Source organism: Lytechinus pictus, chromosome 15 (assembly GCF_037042905.1).
Source record: "Lytechinus pictus isolate F3 Inbred chromosome 15, Lp3.0, whole genome shotgun sequence".
NCBI lineage: Eukaryota > Metazoa > Echinodermata > Echinoidea > Temnopleuroida > Toxopneustidae > Lytechinus > Lytechinus pictus.
The window spans coordinates 2,096,948-2,113,541 of record NC_087259.1 but is presented as its reverse complement, the minus strand read 5'-3'; the positions used below and the strand labels follow the sequence as shown (position 1 = coordinate 2,113,541).

The window sequence follows — 16,594 nt, the reverse complement described above, 5'->3', positions numbered from 1 at the left end:
AAAGTGCAAATATGTGTGCCGATTAATGAAATTGAAAATGGTATTTTGGGCGAAATTAAACGATCAGTTAGTCGTTGCGAAATTAAATGACAACTTTGGGCCATTAATTTGAACGAATTTCTCCCTAAATGGAATTTCTACCAAATTCAAAGGAATGATATAGAACGGAATTAAATGCTGAAAAAATGAAAATGAACCATGTGTGCAGAAGGTTGACAAAATATTTCGAATTTGAAAGTCCTTTCATTAATTTAAATGCAACTCTGGTGAAATTGGACGGGAAAACCTAAATACGTGTAATATGAAATCTAATGAACCATTATGCCCTGCATATATCTCACATTTACTGAAGGACAAAAAAGGATGTAGACATGTATATTATATCATGTTAAAAGAAAATGATGATAACTTGATTGAATTGTGTAATAGATGGCTTGTCAATGGCATTTCGATGGACACCAGAGATATGAACAATTATTTTGTAAATGATGTTTCGATTAACAACTTATACTACAATGAGGTACTTTCAGTACCGACTACTAAATAAGATATATTTGAATAAGTATCTTGTAAAGATGAAAATAACTGTAGATGGAAAGTGCTCTTTTGTGGAAGGGAAGAAGAAAACGCTTTACATTTTTTTTATCAATGTAATGTGGTAAATCTTATCTGGGAACGATTTACAGACTGGTTATACAATTTAACAAGCTTTAGAATAATTATTTTCTGCTGTACATGTTTTATTTGGTTTCATAGAAAAAAGAAACGATGCTTTAAATTGTTTAATAATTTGGACGAAACAACAAGTATACTCTGCTCGTGTGAAAAAGACCATACCTACTTTTGAGAAAATTAAACAACATATAAGAAAATGTTACAAAAATGAGAGGCAAATTAGTATTATGGAAAACATAGCACATAAATTTGAAAAAAAATTGGTAAATTTCGAAAAAGTACTTCACATTTTGTAATAAGATTTCCGGACCTCGATATGTATTTCTGTTGTATTATGTCAATTATATCATTGTTAAAATGTTTATGCAAATGTATGCCCTATCGGAGGGAAATGAAAAACTTTAAAAAAATAATTAATTGCAATGATTTTATTAATAAGAAGATATTTTTTTAATCTCTCAGGCCTTTGTAGGCCTAAATGTATCATTATTTCACACGAATAAACATTCTTTACAAAAATGAAATTTCATGATCAAGGTTGAGTTTGATATTTCTCTGTTAATCAAGTTTTCTCAAAAACTTTCATACTTTTTTCATAAATAGGCGTACGGAAAATTTGATCCTTGTTTTTTCAACCAATATTTATTTGACAAAAATGGATTATTTCCATTACAACTGGCAACCATTATATCTCAATGATTGTTTACAATATATATCATAAAAAATGTTTTGAGTAATCCTTTACATTGGGGTGTCAGTCCGTAAAAACACAAAATGTCAAGAGAAAAGATTTTTTTGAGAAAGATGTATAATTATCACAATTATTTCGTAATTAAATCATGATCATAATCTTTGTCATGCTTTAGGCTACAAATGCAACCTTCTATTCACAGAAAATGAAAATAAAACTTAACTCATGACAAGGTTTTACTTGACTGATTTTCAAACAAATTTTGTAAAATATTTTTGAAAATACCTCACTTATCATGCTTAAAGAAACTGTTTAGAATTATCTTTTATGTTCATCGAATTATAAAATAGAGACCTTGCATATTTAGGCTATGCATGTTTCTTGCTAACACTTGTTTTGGTGAAATTATAGCAAGCAACTTACTGTGCGAAAAAACGAAGTTAGACCTCCTTAGTTTTTTTAAACATGTTTTATTGTCTTTTCTCAAATAAAATATACAATAACAATATAAATCTGATAAGCAAATTAAACAATCACAAAAACAAGTATCACATAATTATACACTTGTACATCGGTAATTGATAATGAAAAAAATATGAAATGATGATGACAACGAAGAACATTGCAATTTGTCTCTAACACAGATTGAAAAACAAGAATAAAATGACAGGTGGAGTACTTACTTACCTGAGGATGAATCGATTGGTTTCCCGCGAGATGAAAGAGGTAAATGAATTTCCAAGACGACGATGAAGTACTAGTAGTGTTTTGCTGAAATATTAGAATAGCACAAAATATGCAATAATAATTCAGCAAAAAATCTATAAAACCTATAATACATAGGTGCAGTCAAGCAGTAACCAGGGTGACCTCATCTTCACTTTCCGCTTCAGCGGGATCAATATGTGACTTAGAATTAGTTATAGGCTAGGCACGGTGTTTTATTCACGAACTTTCGAAGTGCATTTTCGGTTTCCATATAGTGGAGCGGTTATGTGACAAAACATGGCCAAGATGCTCGGATCTGGCAGAAAGTGTAAAATTTGGCATAAAGGGGTAATTTTGGGCACTGATTTAAAAAATTGCCCGCCCCAAGCGATTTGACCATCGGGTCGCCCGCCATTTTGAAATCCAAGATGACCGCCGTGAAAAATCATTAAATGTCATTTTCTTGAGTTTTACATGGTATGTGACACTGAAATTTGGCATATAGGGGTATTTTGAGGCACTGATTTCAAATATTGCCGGCCCCCAGCAATTTGACCATTTGGCCGGCGGCAAAATGGCCGCCATCTTGAAATCCAAGATGGCCGCCATAATATATTATTGCAATCATTTTCTCGAGTTGTATATGAACTACGGTATTGAAATTTGGCATACAGGGTTAATTTGGGGTGCTGATTTCAAATATTGCTGGCCCCAAGCGATTTGACCATCGGGTCGGCCGCCATTTTGAAATCCAAGATGGCTGCCGTGAAAAATCATTAATGTCATTTTCTTGAGTTTTACATGACATGTGACACTGAAATTTGGCATATAGGGGTATTTTAAGGCACTGATTTCAAATATTGCCGGCCCCCAGCAATTTGACCATTTGGCCGGCGGCAAAATGGCCGCCATCTTGAAATCCAAGATGGCCGCCATGATATATTATTGCAATCATTTTCTCGAGTTTTATATGAACTGCGGTATTGAAATTTGGCATATAGGCTTAATTCAGGGTGCTGATTTCAAATATTGCCGGTCCCAAGTGATTTGACCATCGGGTCGGCCGCCATTTTGAAATCCAAGATGGCCGCCATGCATATCGAAAATTAAGACCCCAAATTTCTTCTCCCTTTCACTGCAAAAGTTTGAGTGCACTTAAGCGTATCACCAATACATAAAGACACGTCGATAGGGGTGCATGCTAGATATACATATCGGGTGAACAATGGGTGCGAAGGGTGACCGTTGTTGTTTGAGCTTGATTTCAACCTCCATGGAATATACTATTCCACCAAACAGATTTGTCATGGTACTATCGCCAATCCTTCTTGCTACGAGTCTAAAACTGCGTAGATTTCCCGGTTTACAGGCAAAACGATGGGAGCTATATAACATATAGTATATGATATTTCAACAACTGAACTTCTCTTGCAAATTATATATCGTGGAATTCATAATTTTTCGACAAGAAATGTTAAATTTTGAGCTAAACAATGTATATCGTCATGGGTTCGATGGCTAAAAATATTAAACACAAAATTCGTGCCTGGAACGTGCAGTACGGGCACATTGCGGAAGCCCAATTGAATACTGTATAAAAACGGGCTTACGCACGTGCATATATTATTGTGGTCTTGGGTGAAATTATGTTATGTGTCTTTTGATTAGGTGGTAAATAAACAAGTGTTTTCAAGCAATCAAAATATATGTATCATCAGTCGAAAGAGAAGAAAATAAGCTTTCTTTTGGCGTCCGAGTTGCTTTCTACACGTGTGTTAAGTTTGATGGCATCGCCCACAACTGTGATTTCCCTGTGATCTCCATAGACTTCTCTCGAATTCAGTAATGTTCATCCAATTTATGACAGCCATCTTGAAATCCAAGATGGCTGCCATAAAAAAAATCATTAAAAAAATAAGTATCATAATTATAACGTAGTTATTATTTTGAAATTTGGCATTTTTGGATAACCATCAATCTGGCAATGGGAGCATGTTCGCCCCTCAATCGAGTGATCGGGAGTTCGAACTCCGACAGCATCAGACCAAAAGATGTTAAAGGGGGAGTTGCTTCTAACCTGTTTGGCGGTCAACGAATTAAAGGGAAGTTCAATCTGACAAAAAGTTTATTGAAACAATAACAGAATAAATAATAAACAAATTTTGAAGGTTTGAGGAAATTCCATCAAATATTAAAAAAAAAACTATTGGAATTTCATTTGATGTATTTGTGACGTCAGATGCAAGCAGTTCCCCCATGTTTCTTATAGTACAAAATCAATTAAATGTAGCCTTCTAAAAAAAAATGAAAATGTTTTTTTTATTGAAGCCTCAGTATATCAACAAAGAAATGATTTCACACCCGCTCCAGAAATAAAAAAAATACCCATGATGAACCATTTATGCATTATATATTACACAACATAATGGGGCAGCTGCTCGTACAGTATATGACGTCACAAATTAAAAACTTAAAATTCTAATATCTTTGATGGATCCACCAATATCTTTTTTATATCATATTTTCTTTTGTTTTTACAACAAACATTTCTCCGGGGTGAACTCCCCTTTTTAAGGGATAGAGCAACGTCCGATGTGGCGCTGCTAAGTTGCTGCCGGGCTCACGATCTACAGGGTATGGGCAAAATAAATTTTCGGAGCATTTCTTTTACTGAATTGTATTTTGAACAATAAAATGTGTATTATTATCATCCATTATTAATATTAATTTCATCATCATCATCATCATAACACTATAACCATCAGTAATTCAAGTCTGGAGCAGTTTTCTTCATGTTGATTTGCAATAAAATATTGCAATTATTGGAGCAATATTCTAAAACCAGCAGGCCAAAAACCTGCCTGTATGTCTAAAATGCAGCTAGTGCCTCAAATTATTTAAAACCAAGAAAATGATTTTGATGAATTTTCATGACAGTCATCCTCTCTAGATTTCAAGATGGTGGCCATTTTGCAGCATATATATTGGACAGATTACTGGGGGCATTTTCAATATCCCTAGCTAGATGCCAAACTTTAGAATAATATGTTACGTGATACTAGATAAAGTGATATTTTCAATGATTTTTTTTCATGGCAGCCATCTTGGATTTCAAGATGGCTGACATTTTGCTTCTGACTCGGGATCAGATCACTGTGGGCCAGCAATATTTGAAATAAGCACCCCACACTCCGTCAATATGTCAAAGTGCAATACTGCAGATCATATGAAGAAATAATTTACAGCCTTTCTTGATACAAAGATTACGAGGACGGCACAGGGATCCCTATCCCATCAGGTTTATCGCAAACCTACTCACACTGATAGGTACTTGAACTATCGTTCATTCCACCACCCATCAGTGCTGAGATCCATCAACAAGACGTTAGTCAAACGAGCGCATGAGGTTAGTCACCAGATCCACCTGAAAGGGGAGCTTGAGCACATCAAACGTGTTTTGAAATGCAACAACTACCCCTCACATAAGATCTGCACTGAGCTTCCCCCCTCGCGGAACCATCATGTAGGACAACCCAAGGCGAGAGTCGTTCTTCCATATCTGGGAGCAGCCTCTCAAAAGATTCAGAGGATTTTGAGAGAAGCCGACATTGAGGTTCGTCATAGTTCCTCAAATAAGCTTCAATCTGCCCTCACTACCCATAAGGACAAGCGCAACTCCAAGGACCTCCCTGGAGTTTACCGAATTCCTTGTGAATGCGGTAAAGTTTACATCGGAGAGACGGGTCGTTCCTTTAACACTCGGATTAAGGAACACAAGGCCCATGGTAGGAGAGACGAGAGGGACAAATCTGCAATCATCGATCATGCCCATACGCATGATCACCGGATCCTTTGGGATGAGAGTAGATTGGTCACCCGTGTCCCCTACTGGCATCAGCGGAGAGTCAGGGAAGCGTTGGAGATTGAGGAACATAACACTGTTCCTCAAGACAGCGGCCTCCAACTCAGCAATATCTGGCTCACCGTTCTAGACAAAGAGGCTAGTTTGCCTAATTAGCCTGCCCGGACGTTCCACACACGTGTGAGCACTGCAGTGCGTGGGCGGAAGTGGTGACTTTTGTCATTCATGCTAATCCTAGCGGGAATGATAACTGACGGCATTTCCGGTCATCGCTGGTTTTGCACGCCCAATTTTTGTGTGTTGTCACCCACGTCCGCATATGTGGATGTCATGTGACTTATCCAGCCAATCAGAGACATGTACCCTGCGAGATGCCGTGCATACGGCATTTCGACAGAGTATATAAGGCCTGCTTTTACAAACTGGGCGTTGTGGCGTGCGCCTGTAATCCAAGCTGTTGGGAAGTTACAAATTGATGCAGAGGTTCGAAGTTCGAGCCCTGGTCACGTCTTTCGGATGGTGACGTTAAAGGTCGGTCCCGGACGTTAATAATCATATCTGATTGATACACGTCTGACAAAACTCAAACACACACATACACACACTCCTGGGGAAAATGAGATTGATCGGTTGAGTCATGCATGAGAAAGTAAAGATTGAATTAAAAATGACAATTTTTGAAAGTCACAAGAGTCGTTTTTCAAATTGTGCAAATACAAAATTGGGCAAAGGTTGTTTTTAGGTGAATTTTATGGTGTTTATGCTGTTTTGCTATCCATCATTTAGCCACTCCACACACAATTTTGATATCGTATTTTCGTGAAAGCGGGGGTGGGGGCCCCACTTTTTTTTCCAAAATCATGTAAAAAAATGTAAAAATGACCATACGATTGTGATTTTTTGCATGGCCAGCCCCCCCTCCCGCTTTTGGCTCAGCCCCTCCCCCACACTTTGGAAACCGTTCCGCGGCCCCTGTATTGTGACGTATCATCATAGGGGTTTTTGGTAGTATCCTCGACAATTTGTTAGGTCATATTAAAATTTGAAAATGTTGGTGGCTCCCCCGATTATAGGCCCCTCCCCTTTTTCAAATTCTGGATCCACCACTGATTTGTCCATAAATTAAACTGATCATGAGAAATTGTTAGGAAAAGAATACATTTATGCAGTATAAAGAGTATTCATTCCTAAGTTTTCGAATGTGCTCGCTCAACCATGAAAATGTTAAGTTCGGTAAGTGTGTGGTGATAGAATTGATGGATGATGAAAACAACAGGAATTAAAGTCACATTTGAAACCGAATTTGCCCCAATATTCACCTTATTACCCTTTAAAATGAGTCTGTGACATTGAAAATACCAATTTTCTCACTTTGATGCATGGGCGGAAATCCCAGGGGGGACAGGGGGGACGTGTCCCCCCTACTCAAAATAGTAGGGGGGACACAATATCAAATGTCCCCCCTACTATTTTTTGTCTTTTATGATGGTAAGAAATACATCATTCTAAATCGAAATAAAACATGTATTTTGGGACGAGTTGGGACGAGATGACCGTACTTTTGGGATGATAACTCTTTTTTTGCTTGTCAAAGTTTCCCGTCTCTTGTCCCCATAGGCGGATCCAGGGGGGCCGAGCACCCCACCCCCCCCCCCCCTATTGGCGGAGCAAAAAAAAAAAAAAAAGGGAAAGAAAGAAGGAAAAATGAAAAAAGGAGGGAAAAGAGAGGAAAAAAGAAGAGAAGGACGACGAGTGCATAAAATAAGATGAGGGGAAGACTTGGAAAATAAAAAAGAATCTTTCGTGCCACTATATAAGATTTTCGCTCGCGCTTCGCGCTCGCATTGCCTGTTAGGTGATTTACATATCTTGTTCAATATGGAGCTCAAATATCAAGTTTGGAAGTCAATATACAAAACATATTTCATCTCGGAAATCGAACTTTCATTATTTTGTGTGATTTACAAATTATTTTTTTTTAAGTGCTCTTATGTCAGTTTTATGGTCTGAATAATTTTATCAACATTTACTGCTTGCGCTGCGCGCTCGCAAATTTTGATTTATCACTATCAGGTACCTATTATTATCGTGTATTCCATAAAGTTTTCAAAATATCCCTTTTCAGGTCTGATTGTCAAGACGTATCAGCTAGCGCTGCACGCTGGCATTTTTATTGGCGAGTTATGTATGTTTCAATATTGATTATACAACAAACTACTTAAAATTCCCTTTTTCATGACAGTTTAACAAAAATTTTAGCTCGCGATTTGCGCTCGCATTAATGGTTAAAAATATATTAACTGATGTATCCTATTCATAATTACAAAAATGAAATGTCCAGTTTTTATGCCATAATATCATCAGATTTCGCGCCCTCATTAGGCATTAATAAATATGATATTAATTTAATAATTAAATTGTCCCTTTTGTTTAATCTCGCGCTTAGCAAGAGGAATAGGAAGATAGTTATCATTTTCATGACATGTCGTAAGGATGTCCCGGTCCTATGTTAAAACTCAAAGTAATAATAATGACAATTTTAGCTCTTTTTTTAAGTGCGATCCATATCCACCTTACACTTTTCCTACAAAGTGCTTGAAATATAAAGCTGTAATTGCATCTTTTTTCAGATCGGAATATCAAAGTTTCATGATTTTCATGATTAAGGATGTATTTAGAATGCCTAGATTCTAGGTCTAAATATGAATTACGCGCGCGCATGTTTATTCAAATACTCAACTTGTTCTTTACTTAAATCATTATCCAGTTTCAGATCACAATGTCAAAATTTTTGTGCTCGCATTATTAATGTAGGAAGACCCTCTATTACTCATCCTTTTCATGATTTACAAAACATTAATTTTGATTGATTTATTTTATTTAAACACGGTAAAAGGCCCTCGATCAGCCTATGGCTGTTTACACAACATGAACAGAGTGGCCCATTTTTAGGTCTAAATCTCGATTTTTTTTTGCTCGCGCTTCGCGCTCACATCAATTGTTGAATTATACAGCTATCCTGTTCACGATTACAAATATTGATTAAAATTTTCCATTCGTTCTTTAGACATTTTCAAAAATTTTCAGCTCGCGCTTCGCGCTCGCATTTTTTGATTGTTGAAATATGTAACGCCGTCATGGCTAAGTGCAAGCAGTCCTTAACAGGTACCTTTTCAACAGGTACCAGTTCAAAACGTATATAAAACTTTTCTGCTCGCGCTTTGCGCTCGCATGATTAATACTCGTTCAGTCTCGTTCAGTAAATATTATAGGACTAAATCTCGTAATTTTCCGCTCGCGCTTGGCGCTCGCATCAATTGTCTACTTATATACATATTCGGCTTGAGTTACAAAAAGTGCATAGAATTTCCATTCTTTAGGTGAAAATGTAAACAAAAAATCAGATCGCGCTTCGCGCTCGCATTATTTGATTGTTAAATGCTAACTGCACGCAGGTATCTTTTCCATCAGTTCATTTCTGCTCGCGCTTTGCGTTCGTAGTAATTATTAAGTTGCATACACAAGTTTTTCAGGATAACAAACATTGCCCAAAATGTTCAAATTTTAGGAAAAAATACAGAAAATTTCAAAAAAATTAGCTCGCGCTTCGCGCTCGCATCATATAAATAAGGATTATGATATTATATATGAATTTATAAGAATAAAGCTAAGAAGTGACTAATGAGGACTACCCCTTCAAAGAAACAAACACAGATCATCTTCGAGCTGCCGATCGGGGAAAATATGGCTGAAACAAATTTCCGCCCCCCCCCTATTGACGAAGGCTGGATCCGCCCCTGTGTCCCCCCTACCTTTTGGGAGAGATTTCCGCCCCTGCTTTGATGCGTGCTCACTCATCCGTAAATAAACAAATCGATTTCATTTTTGCACAGAATTCTCCCCATAGGTTGATAAACATTACTGCCAAATGACATTGCTGAAGACAGCCTTGAAAAAATTTGCACCATATTGAATAAGGGGTTACTTATTCTTAAACATATGCACCCATAATGTACACAAGTCTATGAGAGAGGAAGTCAAAATTTTAACAAATATGAAATAAGGGGTTTGTTTCATGGACGGTTTTTGTTACTTCTGCCAACAGCTATTTCATGAAACTTCGCACATGGCTTCAGAGTAACACTATCCAAAAGGCACGCACATCAAAATAACAATTCGATACGGCACAGAGTGGGGCCAAGGCCTTGAACTTTCTTCTCATTTGCATAATTTTCGAATATTGTGTGCTCACTGATGCATTAAACATCGGGATTTTCATAAAAATCAAATCAAATGAACCATGCAAGGAGGTTTCAGGAATCAGATTCAATAAAATGGAATCAAAGTCATGATTTTTGGCTTGTGACTTTTGAAAAGTGACATTTTTGCCTTCTGACGGTGCTCACTGAAGCATGACGTAAAATACGTCCATAACATTTACTCAGAAGGTAGCTTATAAAATTACCTACACGCTCATGTAAAAATATATCAAAAACTCTCATTGGTTCGGAAATTATTGATGTTTGTTCAAGGGGGGACTTACTTTTGTTGTTGTGTATATATCAGCAATAAAGGGTGCCAAAGTATTGTAATCCTTGCAACGGACAAAGATGTGGTTGTGTTGGATTTGTTTTCAGTGCCTATACATTGGGTTTTACTCAACATTATAATGTTGTACTTCATTGAAACTTGGTAACCATATTGGTATTCAAAATAGCATCTATTTATAATGTTCTTTTCATTGATCAAGGATGCAAAGATAAAGTTTTTTTCCAAATTTAAAGTGTTACAGGCCATACGTAAGACTTGACAAAATTATCTCTCATGGCGGCCATCTTGGATTTTAAGATGGCGGCCGTTTTGCCGCTGACCTGGAGGTCAAATTGCTGTGGGCCGGCAGCATTTGACTTCAGTGCCTCAAAATACCCCTATATGCCAAATTTCAGCGTCACATATCATGTAAATCTCAAGAAAATGACAATTAATGATTTTTCATGGCAGCCATCTTGGATTTCAAAATGGCGGCCATTTTGCCACCGATCAAATTGTCAAATTGCTGGGGGCCGGCAATATTTGAAATCAGTGCCTCAAAATATCCCTATATGCCAAATATCAGTGTCACACGCCATGTAAAACTAAAAAAATGACATTTAATGATTTCTCATGGCGGCCATCTTGGATTTCAAAATGGCGGCCGACCCGATGGTCAAATCGCGTGGGGCCGGCAATTTTTCAAATCAGCACCCCAAATTAAGCCTATATGCCAAATTTCAACTTCGCAGTTCATATAAAACTCGAGAAAATGAATGCAATAATATATCATGGCGGCCATCTTGGATTTCAAGATGGCGGCCATTTTGCCGCCGGCCAAATAGTCAAATTGCTGGGGGCCGGCAATATTTGAAATCAGTGCCTCAAAATACCCCTATATGCCAAATTTCAGTGTCACATGAGAAGAAAAACTCAAGAAAATGACATTTAATGATTTTTCACGGCGGCCATCTTGGATTTCAAAATGGCTGGCGACCCGATGGTCAAATCGCTTGGGGCCGGCAAGTTTTGAAATCAGCGCCCCAAAATACCCCTGTATCCCAAATTTTACACTTTCTGCCGGATTCGAGCATCTTTTTTACATATCTACTGGACTAACAGGGTTAATGTAGTCACAGCTTAATATTGCTGAGTGGGCTGAGCTGTTGGCACCTTTACTTGGCTCTTGTCTCCAATGGGACATATTTTTATGTCAAAATAAAATTGAATATTTCTAAAAGCCATATTTGTTTAGACAAATTTTGCTTTAACAACTCAATTAGTTTAATAAAAACAGATTATTAATTTGAAATTGATTTGGTTTACTCAGTTTATCCCGTTAAACATGACGATGTAGTTCCAGAAGCATGCGATTTAGTTGCAGATTGTTTTATAATCGATCTATGACACAAAATGGGGGGGGGGGGCGTTGGGAGGTAGAACAACACTTTTTATATTTTTTTCTATCTTATCATTTCATACATCTTGTTAATATTTCATTTTGTAATTGCTGAAACGCATTAGTATTAATTTCTAGTATCTTTGAAGTTTGATGTATAATTTGTATTATTATATTTGTTATGGATTTATTGTATAATTTATAATCATGTTTCAAATAGTTTGTACAACTTGCTTATGGAATGTGAATGTTTATTTTGATTTGAGAGAATACAATAAAACATCCTTTAAAAAAATCCAAACCCAGGCAAAGAGAATTTAATATAAAGATCAATTGCTTATTGTGTATGATCAATCGTAACATAATGCTCACAATCAAATGCAGATCCTTTTTGTTACCGGGCCGTGGCCAAATTTCTTTGCCTGTTTTCATAGTATATAATACTTTAATGAATTTGTGGGAAGTGTGATGACAGTTTTAGATTAAGTAAGGATAAAAAGAAATATCCGCAGGCTTAAAACAAAGTAGGCACTTGATTTTCATCCCAGTTTTAATATTTGTTTGTTTGAAAAAATGGAATTATTACACAAACATTATAGATTTTATAGGTCTACACAAACATGACAAATTGAATCGAACTTATGGTGATAGGACCTTAAAACTCAGAAAATGTGTTAGAATTGGTCAAGCTTTACTATGATTTCCGTATATTTCCTTGCAAATTAATCCCTTTTTTGTTTTATCTTCATTTGTATTAACAGTGGATCGGGGTTTTTTTAATCATAAAAAGTACATAATTAAAATGGTAATACATTTACATACATTCCTAAAAACTAACTAACTAACTAACTTTGAGATAACAACCATATTTTACGTGTGTATCCGTCTATGACCATTTTTAAAGTAATATTTAGCCTGCTGTTCATTTGATATAATAGTAAGGCCCTTATCGTACTTAAAACTAAAAAGTTTGTTTGCAGATCAATTTCTTACAGCTTTAGCCGGTTTATTATTTTTTGTTTTTTCATGTTTCCGTTCTCATGAAAAACACATTAGCTTATCTCAAGATTTGACTTATTGTATTCACTGTAAGCGCATCTACATGATAATTCATGCATACTCAAGGATGATAATGTTTTTTCAATAATGCTTGTTTTTCGACCAGAAATCACCCTTTAGTTTTATCATCTGATATACATGATATATTAAATGAGGACGTGGATCACAACCGTAGAGATGTATTACTAGTGTAGGCCATATTCTCTATGATCACAACATGAATATTTTGGCACGATTATATGCTGGGTGCGGCCTTGCAGGGTACATGATTGTCTATGATTGGCTATACATGTCACGTGACGTCTATAACCAATCAAAATGTGTCCATCTGGTCTGGATGGAATTCCCCGTAATATTGTATCACTACCATTTGTAACCTCTCTGAATGGATATTATGACGAATCACATTTTCAGCCAATCATCATCGTCTAACTTGTAATTGTATAACACACTTTTCATTTCAACGTGTCGCTTTTTCGAGTGAACATTGTACTGCTCAGTCATTATAATCATTGATTAATATCTTAATCAGATTGATCATAGAGATATATTTCTAGTTTTCTTGTGAAATAAAGATACAGCTGTAAATGGAAAGCTTGTAATAATCATATTCGGAGCACCTTTGCTGGAAAAGTTCTGTTCAATCATACATTTTTTTTCAATCTTCAAAAAAGACGGAAAAGGGCGTTTCATCTATTTGTTGGAGTTTTGTTTGATCGCAAAGCTTTCTGCGATCGGCCCCAGAATGTGATTTAGATTTCAGGTTTTGTGGTAGGCTTGAGAAGAAAAATCACTGTAGTCATTGTATTGCTAATTTGCCTAACTATAATATTTTGGAAAATATAGTTCGTCACACACGTAGCAAATTTCAAACTGATTTTGGATCGAGGAGGATATTACATTGGAGTAGAAGATAGAGGTTAAAAGGACTGACTTGAAAGCTTTCATCTTTGTGATGATCAGATGTAGTGCAACCATGATTCTTCACCCTTATTTGTGATTTACGGTGTGGGAACTTATTCGATGCCATTTTGAAAAATGCCGTTAGTTTTCCCGTTATTTGAAAATATATTTCTGTAGGTACTTGGTTGCATTTGATTAATCATGGACAAATTAAGGTGGATGGAATGTTGGTATATCTGTCTGTACATGATGGATTAATGATCAACTCAATTTCGAACATGTGAGTAGAAACTGCTTGTGAATATTTTTCTTAATTTATGATCTCTTAACAACTTATAGAAGAGTGGTAGAATGTCATAGTTTCCTGTAGTGCTATGCATTACACACAATTGACACAGTAAATCGCGTGCTGTATATTTTCATTTTTTCTTGTGAACGAACGTGTGTTCTGCATATCAATATTTCTTTGAATTTCCTTTATCCCCCTTTATACCTGTTCCTTGCATGTTAACTATTTTCTCTCTGTTGATAGTATACTTCGATATAACTATAATGTATATCATGAGTTATTATTCTTTTTTTTCACTGTTTGTGTTGTTTAACCTTTAAATGATTGTACTTGAGTAGTATATATAGGTACCCCTCGGGTCCTAGCTCGAATGAGCATAATTATGAATTATGTATCCATAAATTACGATGGATTATAACAAAAGATAATCTGTAGCAACGGTATGACGTCATAGAGTGACGAAACCTGAAAAACAGCTTGACGATAGGCCTATTGCACAACTTTTGAAAATATTGCTTGGACTTTTGTGTACATTCGCACAGCATTTTCCACAAGCACAGTCGATAAATATTATTGGGTATTCCCCCAAGCATGCCAAGCGTAGTACTAGTAGTATATATAGGTACCCCTCGGGTCCTCTGAGGAGCAGGAGCAGGACTGCTCCTCAATGACGTCATAATAACTTTTTACGAAAGAAGATCGTTAACAAGCGGTTATCCACAGTCTAGGCTCCGAGGTCGAATTTCGAAATCTCCTCGCCCGGCGATCAAGTCGTGGACAGGTGATCCAGTTTTACGGTTTTGTTTGTCCTAAACTTTTCGGTGAGAAGATTTCTCTCTTGCCTCTTCACTTTTCTTCGTGGCGTTCAGAGTAGCACGTCGTATCATTTGTTATTTGCTCGATGGAAAGTTTTGTATGTATCTCAAAATTTATTTTTGGACGCTTTGCTTGAATTTTGACTTTTCCAGATTACAAATTCTGATGTTGATCATGTTGTTATATGAACATCTCCTTTCTAACGCTTCGCAGTGTTTAAATGTCATTTACATACATTCCACTTTGTTACTGTATTGTTGTCGTACAGCACCTTTCCGACGCTTCACTCGGCTGTTATTTTGTGTATTTATTCTACTGGAGGCCATGTATCAGCTTCTGGAGGATTTCGCTCATCCGGCAATATCGTCCTATAGCATTTTCTTACTACATGTATACTGTACAAAGAAATGCCTGCTCAGTCCGGGAGCAGTTAACTGGCTCTGGCGTAAAGCTGGATGTGCATATATCGTCCCACCTAGTCTGCAGGCACAGACCCTGATTGAAACTTTGATCAACAAGTGTGCCTCCACGCAAAGACTAACACATACAAATCTTGCTGTTTAGCGAGAGGTCCTTCAGTACACAGGGCATGAGTAGGCTGCAATTCAGACCCTTTTAATACTCGAGTGAAGGGTTTGCCTAGCAGACTTCGCCCCAACCGCTGTTGAAGACGTCGCAGGAGGCGAAGAAGGCAACGAAAATGGCGAGTTTGATTCTGTAGAGGCTCTTTGGCTTGGCCATGGTCACTCCTCCCATTGTAACTTGCAAGCTCAGCTCAGGAGTTTCCTGAATCAACCCCCTTTTTGTTGAACCCCCACCTCCGATATCCTTTCCCATCGCTCCCACCACTCCACTTCTCGAGGGTTCCGGGATGATGTGCTTGGCAGGGTCGTTGCTCTCGAATAATGATAATATAAAATACGTGAATAAATAAACGAAAATGAAATATTTATATATATATTCATATGGATTTTAATGATCGATTAAATACTGCAAAATATACAAATATTTCTTAGTTCGATAAAAAATGACACAAATAAAAATAGAAACAAATAGTGAGTGAATACATCGTTTTAGCTGATCAAGGGATTATAATCGATCTATGACACAAAATCATACACAACAATCAAGGTGCCGTGGCCGAGTGGTCGAAGGCGCCTGGCTAAAGTAAAGTCTGAGGTTCGATCCCCGGCCGCGGCACCTATGCCCGCGAGCAAGGCTTTTAATTAATATTGCTCTTTTAGCCTGCTTTCAAATAAATGGAATTGCTATGCGCATTATTGGTAACTTATAATATTGGGGTGCACTTGTTAAAAAAAAAAACCTGGCAGGAAGAATTTAATGTAAAGATCGGGAGGGGGTCTGGGGTAGATGGGTGCTTATCTTCAACGAAATGAATATCAAAACATGTCCTTGTCTAACCTTGACAAGGTTTCGAAAAAGAGACTACACAAGCACTACGAGTGGACGTGTTATTAGAATTCTAAACACATATTGGAGCCCTGTAACATAAAGCTAAACAATTCTAGAGCTGCTTTCTGCAATAATTTACATTGTTTATTGTGTATGATTACTCGTACCATAATGCTCACAATCAAGTGCAGATCCTTTTTGTTACCGGGCCGTGGCCACATTTCTTTGCCTGTTTTCATAGTTTATACA

At 36.9% G+C, this 16,594-nt stretch overlaps 1 protein-coding gene across 1 annotated transcript; it reads left to right on the top strand.

Annotated features, from left to right (window-relative positions):
• The first annotated feature begins 2,029 nt into the window (after window positions 1-2,029).
• LOC135156866 (uncharacterized) lies at window positions 2,030-6,092 on the top strand. The gene is made up of 2 exons (XM_064110621.1): window positions 2,030-2,092; window positions 5,337-6,092. Exons 1-2 carry the CDS (start codon window positions 2,030-2,032, stop codon window positions 6,090-6,092), a joined length of 819 nt encoding a protein of 272 aa, XP_063966691.1.
• The last annotated feature ends 10,502 nt before the right edge of the window (window positions 6,093-16,594 follow it).

What these genes read in the sequence shown, in the direction of transcription:
- LOC135156866 (XM_064110621.1), top strand. Translation starts at nt 2,030, where the DNA reads ATGACAGGTGGAGTACTTACTTACCTGAGGATGAATCGATTGGTTTCC. An exon ending in TTTCCCGCGAGATGAAAGAG is followed by an intron (nt 2,093 to 5,336) that starts GTAAATGAATTT and finishes CTTGATACAAAG; the next exon opens with ATTACGAGGACGGCACAGGG.